Source organism: Berghia stephanieae, chromosome 6 (assembly GCF_034508935.2).
Source record: "Berghia stephanieae isolate SIO BIC M18660-M18661 chromosome 6, UCSD_Bste_1.3, whole genome shotgun sequence".
NCBI lineage: Eukaryota > Metazoa > Mollusca > Gastropoda > Nudibranchia > Aeolidiidae > Berghia > Berghia stephanieae.
This window is the reverse complement of record NC_088365.1, coordinates 65,652,864-65,668,617: the sequence shown is the minus strand read 5'-3', so window position 1 is coordinate 65,668,617 and position 15,754 is coordinate 65,652,864. Positions and strand designations below refer to the sequence as shown.

The window sequence follows — 15,754 nt, the reverse complement described above, 5'->3', positions numbered from 1 at the left end:
GGTGATGACGGGATCGAAAAGGAATTGCTCAAATTATTTTTAATTTTCTATTTTTCCTTTGTTTAGATACACTAGGCTATGTTTTGTAACTTGTTAGATATTCATGAGTCTAATTTATAAACTGCATAACCAGTAGAGGCTTTATGGCATCTGTCAATCCCAAATTATGTTTATGTCAAGGTCGACCGTGATGTCGGGTCAACAAGGAGAAAAAAAAAGTACAACCAAAAAAAAAAAAAAAAAAAAAATTAATTAAAAAGGTTAATAATAACTGTCATATTATGTCATTACATTGGAAGTTACGAAAGTCGGAAAACTGTTTTATTTTGTATGAAATCCATTATAACTTTTACGGTGATCAAGAACGAAACCTTTTGTTCATCTACCACTTCCTGACTCAAAATTTATAAAAATATTATTTAAAAAAAACAAAAAACACAGCATTTATTTGGCGGAATATCCACTAGACGTGTTCAAAGCGCTTTACAAGGGGTCCCAAGACAACAGCAATACTAAACATGAAGAACGAGACATGACGCCTGTCAGGCGATATTACAAATTTTTTTTCCGACAAAGACAACGAACGGCCATGTACTCATTTTACACCTGAGTACGGTGAGAAAATGTGAGTAAAGAGCCTTTTCCTAGGACTCAACTCTGCGTCACTCAGAGCGGGACTCGAAACCTGGACGTTCCGATCCGAAAGCGAGAGTCATACCACTAGACCCCATCACAGAACAGGGAGGGGCACTGTCTGTCGACCACATAGCTTCTCTATTAATTAAAATTTATTTCTAATGTTATTAATTTTTGGAGTAAACACATAGTTCCTGGCATCAAACCTATTGTAAATTCGACGCTGATCACGAAGCTGACGTCAAAACAGCGAAAATCCGAAAAAAAATTGTCCAATTTTTTTAATACTGCCACGCCCCCGATCGCCGATAGCCTCGAAAAATATTAAAGGCTCCATACACGCAAGGTTTTGATCGTGGGTCGATCGCCGATCAGGCAAACCGGAGTGAAAACGCAATGTGTGTGGCCAAATACCTGGCCGATGAGCAGAGGGACGATGGGTCGCTCGCAAAGCCCCCCCCCCCCCCCCCCCCCCCCCCCCACACGCACACAGCTCTTTTTATTTAAAAAAAAAATTTTTTTTGGGGGGGGGAGGGGGGTGTTTGTAGACTATAATTGAAGGTGTTACATCCAATTTTGTGTGTTGGTATCAATGCCTACCCCTGTCATCACGTAGTCAAGGCTTTTTGGCATCTGCCAATCCCAAATTATGTTTGTGTCAAGGTCGACCGTGATGTCGCGTCAACGAGGAGAAAAGACGTACAACCAAAAAAAAAAAAAATTCAAATTAAAAAGGTTAATAATGATATTAACTGTCATATTATGAAATTACATTGGAAATTACGAAAGTCGGAAAACTGTTTTATTCTGTATGAAATCCATTATATATTTTACGGTGATCAAGAACGAAACCTTTTGTTCGTCTTCCTGACTCAAAATTTATAAAAATATTATTTAAAAAAAATAATAACACAGCACTTGTTTGGCGGAATATCCACTAGACGTGCTCAAAGCGTTTTACAATGGGTCCCAAGCCAACAGCAATACTAAACATGAAGGACGAGACATGACGCCTGTCAGGCGATATTACACATATTTTTTCCGACAAAGACAACGAACGGCCATGTACTCATTTTACACATGAGTACGGTGAGAAAATGTGAGTAAAGAGCCTTTTCCAAGGACTCAACTCTGCGCCACTCAGAGCGGGTCTTGAAACCTGGACCTTCCGATCCGAAAGCGAGAGTCATACCACTAGACCCCATCACAGAACATTGGAGGGGTACTGTTCTGTCGACCACATAGCCTGACAATTAATTAAAATTTATTTCTAATTTCATAATTTTGTTCAGTAGAAACATAGTTCTTGGTATCAAACCTAATGTAAATTTGACGCTGATCACGAATCTGACGTCAAAACAGCGAAAATCCGAAACAAAATTGTCCAAACTTTTATATTGCCACCCCCCGATCGCCTCAAAAAATATTAAGCAAGGCGGGCTTTGCTAAACAAACACGAGTAGGCACGCCGTACTACTTAGGACATGACTGATAGGAAACTCTTCGGCCAGAAACAGGAGCAACGCCACCAGGAACACAATCGTAACAGGAACATGAAAATGTTCCGAATGCCCGGCGCTAGTTCTGCTACTGATTCCTCAGATCAGATGCAAGAGCGTGTTAATGGAAACAAGAGAACAGGTTAGGTAGAATACCGTCACAAAATGCATTTTTCTTCTCCTCAAGACCAGCAATGGATACTTGGATGATCGGCAGGCTGTTAATGCTTCTTTGTCAGAAGCCTATTTAAAAATCATCAGCTTGTCACACCAACCAAGAGTGTAGAAAATATAATGCAACTATTACTCAGCTGCTTCTTGACTTGGCCCCTACAGATTTAGAATGGCTTGCAAATCACACGGGTCATTCTGTCAATATTCACAAAGAATGTTACCGCCTACAAGAAAGCACGATTAAAATCACCAAAGTGGGAAAGCTCTTAGCAGCTTTTGACTCAGGCATTCAGGCACTGGTATAAAAACAACGCCAACACCACTAAAAGTAAAAGCTAACTTACTGATTTTAGAACGTCCAATTTAAAGATTGAGGAATTTTGCTCTTGTTCTGGTTGGATTATTGACATTTGCTATTGTTCTGGACTGGACGAATAGGGTCACCAATATTATGTGGAGGGTAGTGGTCAAATTTCAGGTTTATTGTTTGTGCATGTTATAACTCTGGAGTTTCATTAAATGAAACACCCATTTTAAAAATGATCTAGCCTGAAATTAAATCAACTTAGAAACTTAAAATTCACAGGCAAGAGGTAGAAAGAGTTGGTGTATGTACCTGATTTTTTGTTTTTGGTTGAGTGGACCAATTATCCGCGGCTCTCAAAAATAGTGTGAAAACTAAGCAAAGTTCGAACCGATTACTCAACCGCCTGATTAAAAAAACCCATGTCGCGCGCGTCCATCAGAGAGAGAGAGAGAGAGAGAGAGAGAGAGAGAGAGAGAGAGAGAGAGAGAGAGAAAGGAGAGAGAGAGAGAGAGAGAGAGAGAGAGAGAGAGAGAGAGAGAGACCTTCTATGGTGTCTTGTTTGATTTCCTAAGCCGAATCGGGCTGATTACATTCTTACGTTTTGTAAGTTTTGAAATTACCTTTTGTTTGATTGACATTCAATATCTGCATGTGTCCCTTAATCCATTTCCCTCAGTGTCCAAACTCCAATCAATATATTCGTTCGTGATTTCCATAAACAAACTATTGAAAAGATTTGCAGGGATAGAAACATCACCATGCAAATTTACTTTACAAGTATGTAAGAAAGTCTTTTCTTTATTTTTTCCTTTCTTTTATATTTACAAATATAGCCAGTGTAAGTCATTTTCTTCTTCTGATTCTGGTACCCCTTTATACTATAAGCATGCCACGCCGCTGTTTATGTGTTTGATTTTCTCAGCTGCATTACAATGAGGCCACAATAATATGAAGTGTATCTATAAAGTCGTCCATCATTACAATGAGACCACAGTAATATGAAGTGTATCTATAAAGTCGTCCATCATTACAATGAGACCACAGAGATGTGACGTGTATCTATAAAGTCGTCCATCATTACAATGAGACCACAGAGATGTGACGTGTATCTATAAAGTCGTCCAGCATTACAATGAGACCACAGAGATGTGACGTGTATCAATAAAATCGTTCATCATTACAATGAGACCACAGAGATGTGACGTGTATCTATAAAGTCGTCCATCATTACAATGAGACCACAGAGATGTGACGTGTATCTATAAAGTCGTCCATCATTACAATGAGACCACAGAGATGTGACGTGTATCAATAAAGTCGTCCAGCATTACAATGAGACCACAGAGATGTGACGTGTATCAATAAAATCGTTCATCATTACAATGAGACCACAGTAATATGAAGTGTATCTATAAAGTCGTCCATCATTACAATGAGGCCACAGTGATGTGAAGTGTATCTATAAAGTCGTCCATCATTACAATGAGACCACAGTAATATGAAGTGTATCTATAAAGTCGTCCATCATTACAATGAGGCCACAGTAATATGAAGTGTATCTATAAAGTCGTCCATCATTACAATGAGGCCACAGTAATATGAAGTGTATCTATAAAGTCCTCCATCATTACAATGAGGCCACAGTGATGTGAAGTGTATCTATAAAGTCCTCCATCATTACAATGAGGCCACAGTGATGTGAAGTGTATCCATAAAGTCCTCCATCATTACAATGAGGCCACTATGATATGAAGTGTATCCATAAAGTCGTCCATCATTACAATGAGGCCACAGTAATATGAAGTGTATCCATAAAGTCCTCCATCATTACAATGAGGCCACAGTAATATGAAGTGTATCTATAAATCTTTCATGTCTTCAGAGACTTTCTAGTCTAAAACCATTATAGATATTTGTATCTAGTTTTCCTCATTTTCTAAGGGGAGAAGCATACCCGTTTGTCAGAGGCTCTGTGTGTCACAGATTCACATAGACTGTGTGAAAAACGTGTCCAATGCAACTGGGAGTTATGAGAAGAATAAATTGAAGGGAACAAATTAATGTAGGCATACAAAAATATTTTAGAGTAAAACCAAGAAACTGCTATCTTAATTTCTTTTATGCAGGACAGCATAAAACCTAAGTATTTGCACATCATATTTAGTCTAAAAAGGGAAGGCAAAGATATAAGCTTGGTCAAATCTGGAGCCTGTGACAAACTGGGTCTGCGGCAAACTGGGTCTGTGACAAACTGGGCCTGTGACAAACTGGGCCTGTGACAAACTGGATCTGTGACAAACTGGGAGTGTGACAAACTGGGCAGGCTCCGGCCACCTGAGTCACCATGCATTACTCTGTTCACTCTTTCGTCAAACCACCTTTATGTAATTCCTTCAGTACTAGTCACACTCCCAAGGATTTAGGGGCCAAATGAGTAGCGGGTTTGATGTCATGACTTTCCTTCCCTATCACGGTCCCTATAGTTCAGTTAATAGAGTACTTCACAGAGAGCTTCACAAGCGAAAGGGATATGGATCGATCGGCGCAGTCATTTTCTGGCCCTCTGTCCAACTGACAGCTGGGTCTGTTAGGTCTGGCGGAAAGTACTATGTGATAGACTAGCGTTCTAGTCAATGACTTGCAACTTGTACTGTCATTTTACTCCATAGAAACCGGGATAACATCCCACTCCATGGGCTTAATGTCTCCGAATGACTGCTTTTCTTCGGGTTCAATTTGAGCATCTGGAAGCAGCAGGACATAATACCATTTTGGCACGAATGGTCACAAATGATTGTTCGGCTATGTGGTCTAGTGGTATGCCACTCGCTTTTGGATCGGTTCTAGCCTCGCTCGGCGCATAGTTGAGTCCTTGAAAAAGGCTCTTTACTCACATTTTCTCACCGTACTCTGGTGTAAAATGAGTACTTGGCCGTTACCAGCGTTGTCTCTGAAAAATTTGTAATATCGAATACCAGGCGTTATGTCTCATTCTAAATGTTACGGGTTGCTGTTTGTTAGGGACCCCTTGTAAAGCGTTTTGAGCACTGTTCGTGGATATTTCGCTATCTCAAAGCTCAACTTCAAGTTTTAAAAAAATGGAACTAAAATTGAATATCAATTCAAGACAAAAACAACTCAAGTTTAAAACAATGGCTCTTTCAACTGATGTTTACTCGTTTTGTTCACACAGGAAATACAGCATATGTTTTAAAATCAAATATGATTGGTCGGCGGATCAAACCTCTGAAGTCTACATACGAACTTTGAGCACCATTTTATATTTAGATCAGATAACTGAACATCAAAGGTCTAATTCGCCCAAAAATGAAATAAAACATGGTGGGCAAAGCTCGTATGTAGATTCCAGACTTTTGATTCGCCCATCGTGGAAATCGAGACTTCAGAGGTTTGATCCGCTGACCATCGATATGCATTTTAATTGAAAATGATTTCACAGTAATCGTGTAATGTCATGATAATTTACAGGTCTCATTGTAATAATAAAAATGCCCAAAGAACGAGCTATAAATTACATTATTTCACCTCTCTCATGGGAAAACCCTATCATTTCTTAGTAAATACGTAATCGTTGAATAATGCTTTTAACGCGTGTAATGAAAATGTTATGCAACAATTGCAGAATATTTGCGCACATTTCATTGGTGTGAAATAAGGTGTAAAAGACAGCTGCTTCGTAATTATAAATAATCTTTTGATGTGCATGAATACAAATCCAATTTTTAAAAAGTTTTGGGTCAAATTGTCATTCACGCAGAAAGCGAAGGATACAAATTATGGTGAATAGAAGCACTAACACCATACAATTGGTTACAAAATATCTAATAATATTATTTGTAGGGGTAGAATAAATGTATTCTTTCATTTCTTTGTATTTATTAAACTCGTTATATTTTCTATCTTGCAATAACACATACTCGCAAGCTCATTGTGTTATTGGGTACGATAAAAATAACTCGTTTAATAAATATAAACAGATGAAAGAATCGTAAGGTCGTACATGACACCAATATTGTATCAGGGCCAATAGCTGCGTGCTAGACAAAGCCGGAATAAAAAGTTCAAAAGAAAAACATCCGAAAACAGATTAGCCTGCCTGGACTGAGTATCGAACCTCAGATCTCATGATGACCAGTCAGACGTGCTACTATTACTGCACACACTGGTTACCCGATGGTTAAATGTATATATTCTTCATAAGGTATGTGTTTCTGCTTTGAACTCTCGTCGGCGTTACAAAACAATAACATAGAACACGACAAGGTTAGAATGAAGACATAAGTATACAAAATAGAATAAAAATAACATCCCAAAAAATCAGCCTGCCTCGACATTTGGCCCATTTAGACATTCAGACTTTTCGTATGCGGTCCGTCGGATTTCCACAAATTTTGGATAATTGACCAAAACTCATGAAAACTGAGCGTGTAAACGAGGAATTTCAATATCATCCGACAGATATCCGCCCAAGCTCTTGATATCAGGAGATGCCTGATATTTTCCTGTCGTCGTGTTGACGAATCATAGTGGGTGATTAGTTTTCACTAAAGTCCCTCTTACTCTTACTTCAAACTACGGAGGAGGGTCTTTCTCTATTGAGTGAGTGAGTGAAGTTATTTATTTGTGCACTTATTTGTGCTGTGTGTTTGTGTGTGGCGCTGGTGTGATGGTGGTGGTGGTGGTGGTGGTGTGTGTGTGTGTGTGTGCGTGTGTGTGTGTGTGTGTGTGTGTGTATGTTGTTCCAGATCAAACGCTTAGCAAATATATGTACGTCTAAACAGAACTTCTCTCGTCGACATCTGTCGATTCGCGGTGACCCACCTACTGTTACATCACACTGATTACCCGATAATTCAATGCCTCTATTCTTCATAAGGGTGTGTGCTCTGCTTTGGACCCTGGTCTGCGTTACAGGACAATAACATAAAACACGAGAGGACTCGGACGAAGCCGTTAGAGAAGCTTCCATTTTATAATGAAAAAAGTGTGGGTCGGGCACTTGTATCAATAATGATGAGAAAAATATGGTATGGAGAAGTGCCAGATGGAATTAGGATAATACCAAGTCAATGGGTCATTGCGTAGCCATCGTTAACACATAGCCTAATACTAGATACCTCTAGGACTAGCAGTTTGACGTCATTTTTTAGGTTTGTGTAGCGTCTAGTGAGTTGTCGTTAGTAGAGCTCAAGAAAACAAGTTATTTCATTGGTTGAACTATTGAATACAACTCACGATTTGTTTTCTTTTGTGGCAAAAGACTGGCATTTTGACGTCATGTTTTGGTCAGTGGCAGGCTATAACTGTACGATGGCTACGGTCACTGCCAAACTCGAGATCCAATGGGAGCGATCTATATTCATGTTTTCGTCCAATCAAGTCATCAATCACATGATTTGTTGCTGTCCAACGATTGGATATTTCTTAACAAATGTAAACACGTTGCTTTATTTACAAATGTTATAAACATACCCATGTGTCAAGCTGTGTCAAATGACCAATCGTGATGTTAGATATTTAATAAGCTGTTAACACTTTTCATTAAGTGGGTCATTTTGAGCACATTTTGCAATGTGACCAATGACCTCGGGTACATGGAAAGTTAATATAGATCATGCCCATTGACAGGACACATTGTGGATGGATGGCTCAGTCGATAGCATAGATAACACAGGACTCCTAGTAGTCTGTGGTCGATAGTGCAAACGCTCGCTGTTCTCTCTTTCTCTCAGTCTGGAAGAGGGTGTCGTGCCAATTAGATTCTGAGTTTGTCACGAGCACCGTGACTTTTATTCTGTTTTCTTTGCTTTTCTCCATACCCTGTTTTTCTCATCATTTTTATTATGAAATCAAAAACGTAACAAATGAGTGAGCAGGAACTGGTGTGCGACTTATATCTTTAAAAGTCAGTATAAAACAGAGCTAGAAAAAGCAAAATAAAAAAGAGAATAAAATTAAAATCCCAAAAATATCAGCCTCCCTCGACTTAGGATCGAACCTCAAAACTTCTGATTACCGGTCAAACATGCAACCATTACACCACCATTGATCTCTAAGATAGTATTAGAGTTCTAATTTAATTACCCTCACCCAAAACCGTCATCTAAATCAGAATTGCCAGAATAATTTTGTAAAAACTATTAAACAACTCAAAGTAAAGTATCTGACATAAACTACTGAAATATACCATTTTTTATCTGGTTTTATTTATTCAGCTATACGTGAAATTATAATTAGATATTTATGGAAATTCCTCTGGGATATCATGGAATGTTCATCTTGTGTTGCTAGTTAAGGGTGGGAATCAATACCATTTATTTAATGATATAGATCTCTCTATGAGCTTAAAATGATACAAAAATATGTCAAAATTGCAATACAATTTTTTGTCTATTGAATTAAAGATTACATTTTAAAAAATTTAAATCATTTTTAAAAAGATAATTAATTGGGGAAAAAAAATCGCAAAACGAAAATTTGTCTCCTAACTACAAGCAAGAAAGACTGCACTATGATCTCTGTAACTGATACATCCGGTCCACCAAAATCCAACCTCAGCAAAATGATCACAGGAAGTGACGTACCATCGGCGAGGAGGCAATGGAGGCAATCAGAGTTATCAGATAGTTGAAATACAACGCTGTACCTGTGGAGGTAAATTGAGATTAAGACCTTTCAAAATAATGTGTAGAGAAAGCTTACAAAACGATCTTTAACATCATGCATTTTTGCAGTCCATTACAATAATTCATATAATAGTTATAAATAGTAATGCGTAATTTCTATAGCGCCTTCTTCCACCAAAATTGTTCGGGAGAGCGTATACATTCTATATATATACACAGGTATTCATATATATCGCTCAACATAATCAATAAAATCACTCGCAGAAACTGAAAGAAAATACACTGTCTTTAAGTGATTTAGAGCCTCAAACGGTGTTGACGTCCCAGGTTTGAGAGTTTGTGCCAAGATGAGGGTCATTTAAATCCATCGATATTTGAAGGACGCGTTTTCTGGCGAAATTTTCAAATATGGATTTTTCCAGAGTACTCCAGAATATATTTCAATATCAATTTTCTCTGAATTTGGAAAAAAGTCTAAATAAACAAATTGTCTGTTCCTACACCATTGGCGAATCATGTGTGAACACAACAGATTTAGAAACATTCAAACGAAGATTATCAAACTTCTTCAACCTAAACACCAACAACGCCGTCGTTTTCTTGAAAAACACATATATTTAGAAATTTGGCCACAAAACTCATCCTTCAAATATCGATCGATTTAATGACTCTCGTCTTTACGAGTTTAGTGGCCAAATTTTTTGATACGTGTTTTTCCAGATTTGGCATTTAACTGATTAACGACAAAGAATAATGAAATACCTTGACCCTGATGTTTTATCACAATATGCATGAAATCCCATTCTACTCAAGTCTGAATGAGTACCTGGCTACAGGCAACATCCGAATAATAACGCCACTGAAAATGAAACTAGTACGTAATTTGTATGATAGGGCTTGGCCATGCGTCTGATCTAATCAGGGACCGAATGAAAGCAAGGAGAGCAGAAAGGGTTAAAGAGGGAGTTGGTGATAGAGAAAGAGACAGACAGCCAGCCAGACAGACAGAGGGGAAGAGAGAGAGAGAGAGAGAGAGAGAGGGAGAGAGAGAGAGAGAGAGAGAGAGAGAGAGAGAGAGAGAGAGAGAGAGAGAGAGAGAGAGAGAGAGAGAGAGAGAAGTGGAAGGCAAATGAAGAGATACAGATATAGAGAGAAAATTACCTGTGTTCTCAGAGCAATCTCCCCCAGATATTAGGACGTTGATCTCATCATAGGTATTGCGGTACAAGGATAACGTATCCTCCGGACACAAGTGCAAGTTTTTCAAAAAGCAATCGGAGATGTATTCCAGGAATCTAGTACAAAGGAAGGCATGTTTGGTCATCATCATCATCATCATCATCATCATCATCATCATCATCATCATCATCATCAGCAGCAGCAGCATCATCATCACCAAGACCACTACTACTATTATCGTCATCATTATCAACATTATCACTATCATTATCATCATCTTCGTCGTCATCACAATCATCAGAGAGAGAGAGAGAGAGAGAGAGAGAGAGAGAGAGAGAGAGAGAGAGAGAGAGAGAGAGAGAGAGAGATTTGAATGGATTGATGTTGTTGGTATGCGATTAGAGATTAATTTGTTTTGTTTTTATTTTTCTTTGTTTTCTTTCCTCGTTTTCCTATTGTTAATCAGTGCAATTCTTCCACTGCGCATGCTCCGATTCGAAAATCCAGCTGCAAGTGGGATTATTTTTCTTTCTGATTTTAAACCATTTTGACTTTCTTACTCTGAAAAAAAATGTTTTTAAAAATTTGGCCAGAAAACTCGTCCCTAAAATATCGATCAATTTAAATGACCTTCACCTTGACAAAAACTCTCAAACCTCCACTTGGCGAAGATGACGGTCGGTCATTTAAAATCGAGCAAATTTGAAGGACGAGTTTTTAGGCCACCTTTTTAAATACGTGTATTTTCGGATTACGACCGTTAACGGATCATAGAGACACGTTCAAGAGATTCGTTGATCTGCTTTTTGTTTTAGGAATGCATTCATGTTTTATTGTATTTTTGTCGTTGGCTGAAAAGGGGGTTAAGCCCGAAACGTCCGTAATTGTTGTCGCGTTACTGTAGAACGAGCTTAAGTCTCATTTCGAAACTAGCTCAAGGCGACCATGAGTTGTTTACTTTCAAACCTGGTTGTTATGCTATTTTGTGTTGACAACGCCTCTCGGTTGTCCTATGAATACTACTCACCATGGTTATATAAACCCATGGGAGGCCGCAAATCGTCACTTGCTATTCTGGATCGCACAATGCACGGTTGGTTGTGTGAGAAACGTTTAGGTCGGAAAAAAAGCAAGGCATAGTACAGGTTACTGTGCTGTGTAAGTCCGTAAACGGGTGACCAAAATCATTGCACAGTGAAGGCAGATCTATGCAATGTGAGTCCAATGTAAAAGAACATCAATAAAATCATAGAACAGAGAAGACAGATCTGTTACTATGCATATGTCCAATTAAGTATAACACAGAGAAGGCCGAAACTGTGTTATAAAAAATTCAATGCTGGCCGGTCCGATGACAATCTAAAAAGCGACCTCTATCTCCATAAAAGAGTGTGGTAATATATTGCACCCGTTAAAAAAATGTTTTTCTGTCAAAACTTCTATACAGACCCAAAAGGATCTCAATATTTGTTGGGCCTCGTTCGGTAAAGAGTGAAAGAGTATCCATACTACACATCTTCTTCACGAGAAGTCAGACCAACGCCGCTACAAGAAAACAGAAGAGCAAACTTGACACAACAACAAGATAAGATTTGTTTGTTTGTGTAATGACATATTTCAATCGCCTCAACCTTCCCACGATTGTAAATACGTCACAATACGTAACGCAACCCAAACCATTGTCGTGACAATATAACGGCTATCTTAGCGTGGCAAATGTGTCAATCGTTCTTGCCCTGGGACAATGTAAGGAGAACTATCTGGTTTCTTACCTGCATTTTGACTTGCAATTCGCACTCGCCTGCGAACATATGGAAAGTTTGACACTAGTAGCGGGAGGTAATAAACCAGATCCGATTGAACTACGGACAACGACCAATAATAACAGACATACCAAAATCAGGAATATTATTGGCTCTTCGAGATTCTCCAACTCCCGTCGAAAACCTATATAAATCGGAATGGAAGAGATAATGGCTCTCTCCATTCATCTACTTGTAGCTCTATTTGGCAGAATTTATTTTCCACGTTTTCCATGGCAATTTTTATCTATTAGTGCTTTTTTTTAAAACTTGGGAAATGAAAAAAAAAATTATGACATCGGCCTTTCTAATTTTTTGTTTAACAAAACTGATGAGTTTTCAAAGAAGGTACTATAAATAGTACGGTTTGGCAGATTTTGTGGTATTTGGCAGAATGCCTGAAAATAATCTGGCAACCCTGTAGCACAACCAACTACCGACGGCGGACCGAAGCGGGAGTACCAGCAGACCCAGACCCAGGACGTAGCCGATAGACTACTTCAGTCTCTGGCAGAGGGAAGGAAGCAACGGTGGCAGGAGACCGTGGAAAGTCTCGACTTTACACGCTCCAGCCGCCACGCTTGGCGTTTGATAAAGAAATTGGACCCAGACCGGAATTACGCGAAAGCTGCACCGGAGTGTGAGGCAGACACAATTGCCAAGAATATTAAGAACCGTAGCAAACGGGTCCCTAATCAGGCTTTTGAGCGCGGTGTCCGCAAGGCGTACCGTACGATTTTGGATTCGTTACCTGCGGAGGAGTCGTACTGGACGGCCCCGTTCAGTCCCCGAGAAGTGGGTGCAGCCATTAGCGATGTGAAGAACGGCAAAGCAGCAGGGATAGATGGCGTATATCCCGATATGGTGACGCATCTGGGCCCCAGGGCACGGGCCTGGATGTCAGAGGCAATGTCCGACGTCCGTGCAAAAGGAAAGCTTCCACAAGTTGTGGAAGCATGCGAAGATAGTTGCCATTCTGAAGCCTAGGAAACCGGCAAAGGAGGCCGACAGTTACAGACCCATATCGCTGATGAGCTGTCTTTACAAATTGTTGGAGCGTGTTCTATTAAACCGATGGGGGCCGGTCCTAGACGCTGCCCTGCCACTCGAGCAGGCGGGCTTCAGGGAAGGGAGGTGCACCACGGAGCAGGTCATTGCCCTTATAGAGCATATTGAGCACGGGTTTGAGATAACACAGCAAACAGGTGCTGTCTGTATAGACCTATCAGCGGCGTACGATACGGTCTGGTGCGATGGGTTGATGCTCAAACTTGCAAAAATCATAAGGTGCAAAGAGACCTTGAAGTTGTTCTCTTCGATCTTAGGGGAAAGGCAATTCCACGTCGCGCTGGGAGACGCCACGAGCAAAGTAAGGAAATTGAAGAATGGTCCCTCAGGGGTCGGTACTTTCGCCAATGTTGTTTAACGTTTACATTAGCGATATGCCGAACACTTCCTCCCTGAGGCTGGGATACGCGGACGACTGGGCACTCGTTACTCAGAGTAAAGTGTGGACCCGTCTCGAGAGCGTACTCAGCGAGGACGTCACCAGACTCAAATCCTACTTCGACAAGGGGTATCTGAAGATGAACACTTCAAAAACCGTGGCCACTGCATTTCACCTATGCAGTGCTTGGCACACCGGCAAACTGAATGTCCTAGTCGCGGACCAGCCACTCCCATATGAGCCGCATCCAAAATATTTAGGGGTGACGTTGGATCGCAGCCTGACCTATCGGGTGCATCTCGAAGGGGTTGCCCGGAAGATAGAGAAGCGGAATAGTCTTCTGAGGAAGCTGGCGGGATCGACTTGGGCGCTCCTGAGAACGTCCGCCTTGGCACTATGCTATTCCACCGCGGAGTATTGCGCTCCAGTGTGGGGTAGAAGCAGAAACGTTGAGAAGGTGGATGTAAAACTTCGCAAGTCGATGCACATAGTGTCAGGAACGCTAGCAACAACTCCTAGAGAATGGGGCCCGATAATGGCAGCGATCCAGCCCCCCGATGTCCGGAAGTAGACGATTACGGGAAACTGGCTGAGTAAGATCAAAGAGAGAGGGAAAGGAGATACCCCTCTGATGCGCATAATGGACGGTGCCCCCGTTTCGAGCCGAAATAAGTCCCGGCAACCCTTGTACGCAGAATCCCTGACTACGGACAGAGCTGCACATACGAGATGGAAGTCGGTTTGGACGAATTCAATCCCTCGTGGGGGCGGGGACCTACACTCCTCTAAGCTTGGTGAGAAGTTGCCAGGCTTTGATAACAGTAAGAGGAGACATTGGGTGGCTGCGAATCGGCTTCGGTCGAGGAGCTTCCTAACGGCAAGTGCGTTACATCGGTGGGGTCTTACTACCTGTCGAATATGTCCCCGCTGTGGGCAAAAAACCCGAGACGGCAGAGCATCTAGTCGAAAGGTGTGTTGTGACGATGCTATCCGGCGGGTTCGCGACGGTGCACGAATGCGGACCGGACTTTGCTGATTGGGTCGATCGTCATAACATAGTAGTGTGAGAACCATAAGAGGCTGCTGCCAGAGATAACGGGAACATACCACGTCACTCCGTTAAGGACACGCAAATGAAAAATGAACAGCATTGTGTTATGGGATGAAGATCAATATTCATAGAATGTTTCTTTATGAATTAAAACTAGCATTATGATTATTAGTTGACTAATTACGTGTTATCTTGTTATTGTATGAAGCAATCTGTTAATTATATAAAAATACATTTCCTTTAACGGGGATTAATACCTATTTTCTGAACCCACCTATCCGTATACAACGTGCCAATATCCTACCACTTCACTATTACCTATTTCATTAAACTTCTTAATACATTCTATTACTATCAGTCAAAGTGCTAGGAACTTTTACCCATCAATAAAATGGAATAAAGTGGCACCCGGCGCTGTCTATGCGGAAAACTGTCTGAATCCTATCTTACCTATCTACTTCCTTGCCAACATCCTACATAGACGTGACAGTTTGTATTGTTTTGTCATTACGTGTTACTAAAAAGGTACGTTTTATTGTCAACATCTTTTCATTATATTTTGACATTTTCTTATTTTAAAAATATAGTTATTTAACTAAATCAGTAAACTTGCTTAATAATTTAAAGCTATACCTTTGTGGGGACCTTTTTGTATTATTATTATTAATACGATTGTGGTTAGAAATATCATTATAAATTAATGTCATAAAAGTATCTAGTGACATTTAGTAAATTAAGAAATTAAGAAGCAGGTTCTGTTGTAAGATAAAGATTTGAACAAGTGTGTATGAAAGGTGCCAGACAAAGCAAGAAAGAAAAATACAAGATAAAGAATCATCCCAAAAAATTAGTCTATCTCGACTGGGGATCGAACCTCAGACCTTCTGAACTGGTAATCATAAGGTCTGAGGTTCGATCCCCAGTCAAGGTCGACTGATTTTTGGGGAGTTTGTCTTTCTTGTAACTTTCTTTCTTGTTTTGTCTGACACCTTTCATACACACTTGCTCCGAT

At 40.2% G+C, this 15,754-nt stretch overlaps 1 protein-coding gene across 6 annotated transcripts in view; it reads right to left on the bottom strand.

Annotated features, from left to right (window-relative positions):
* Window positions 1-5,771: 5,771 nt before the first annotated feature.
* LOC144975468 (uncharacterized) overlaps window positions 5,772-15,754 on the bottom strand; it is a 33,552-nt gene continuing 23,569 nt past the window's right edge. For all 6 annotated transcript variants that reach the window (XM_078919582.1, XM_078919581.1, XM_078919578.1 and 3 more), the window contains 2 exons: window positions 10,425-10,558; window positions 5,772-9,283 (listed from right to left, as the gene is read on the bottom strand). In XM_078919582.1, coding sequence (XP_078775708.1) covers window positions 9,204-9,283; window positions 10,425-10,558 — 214 coding nt within the window. In that variant the 3' untranslated portion in view covers window positions 5,772-9,203. The remainder of the gene's footprint in view (window positions 9,284-10,424; window positions 10,559-15,754) is intronic.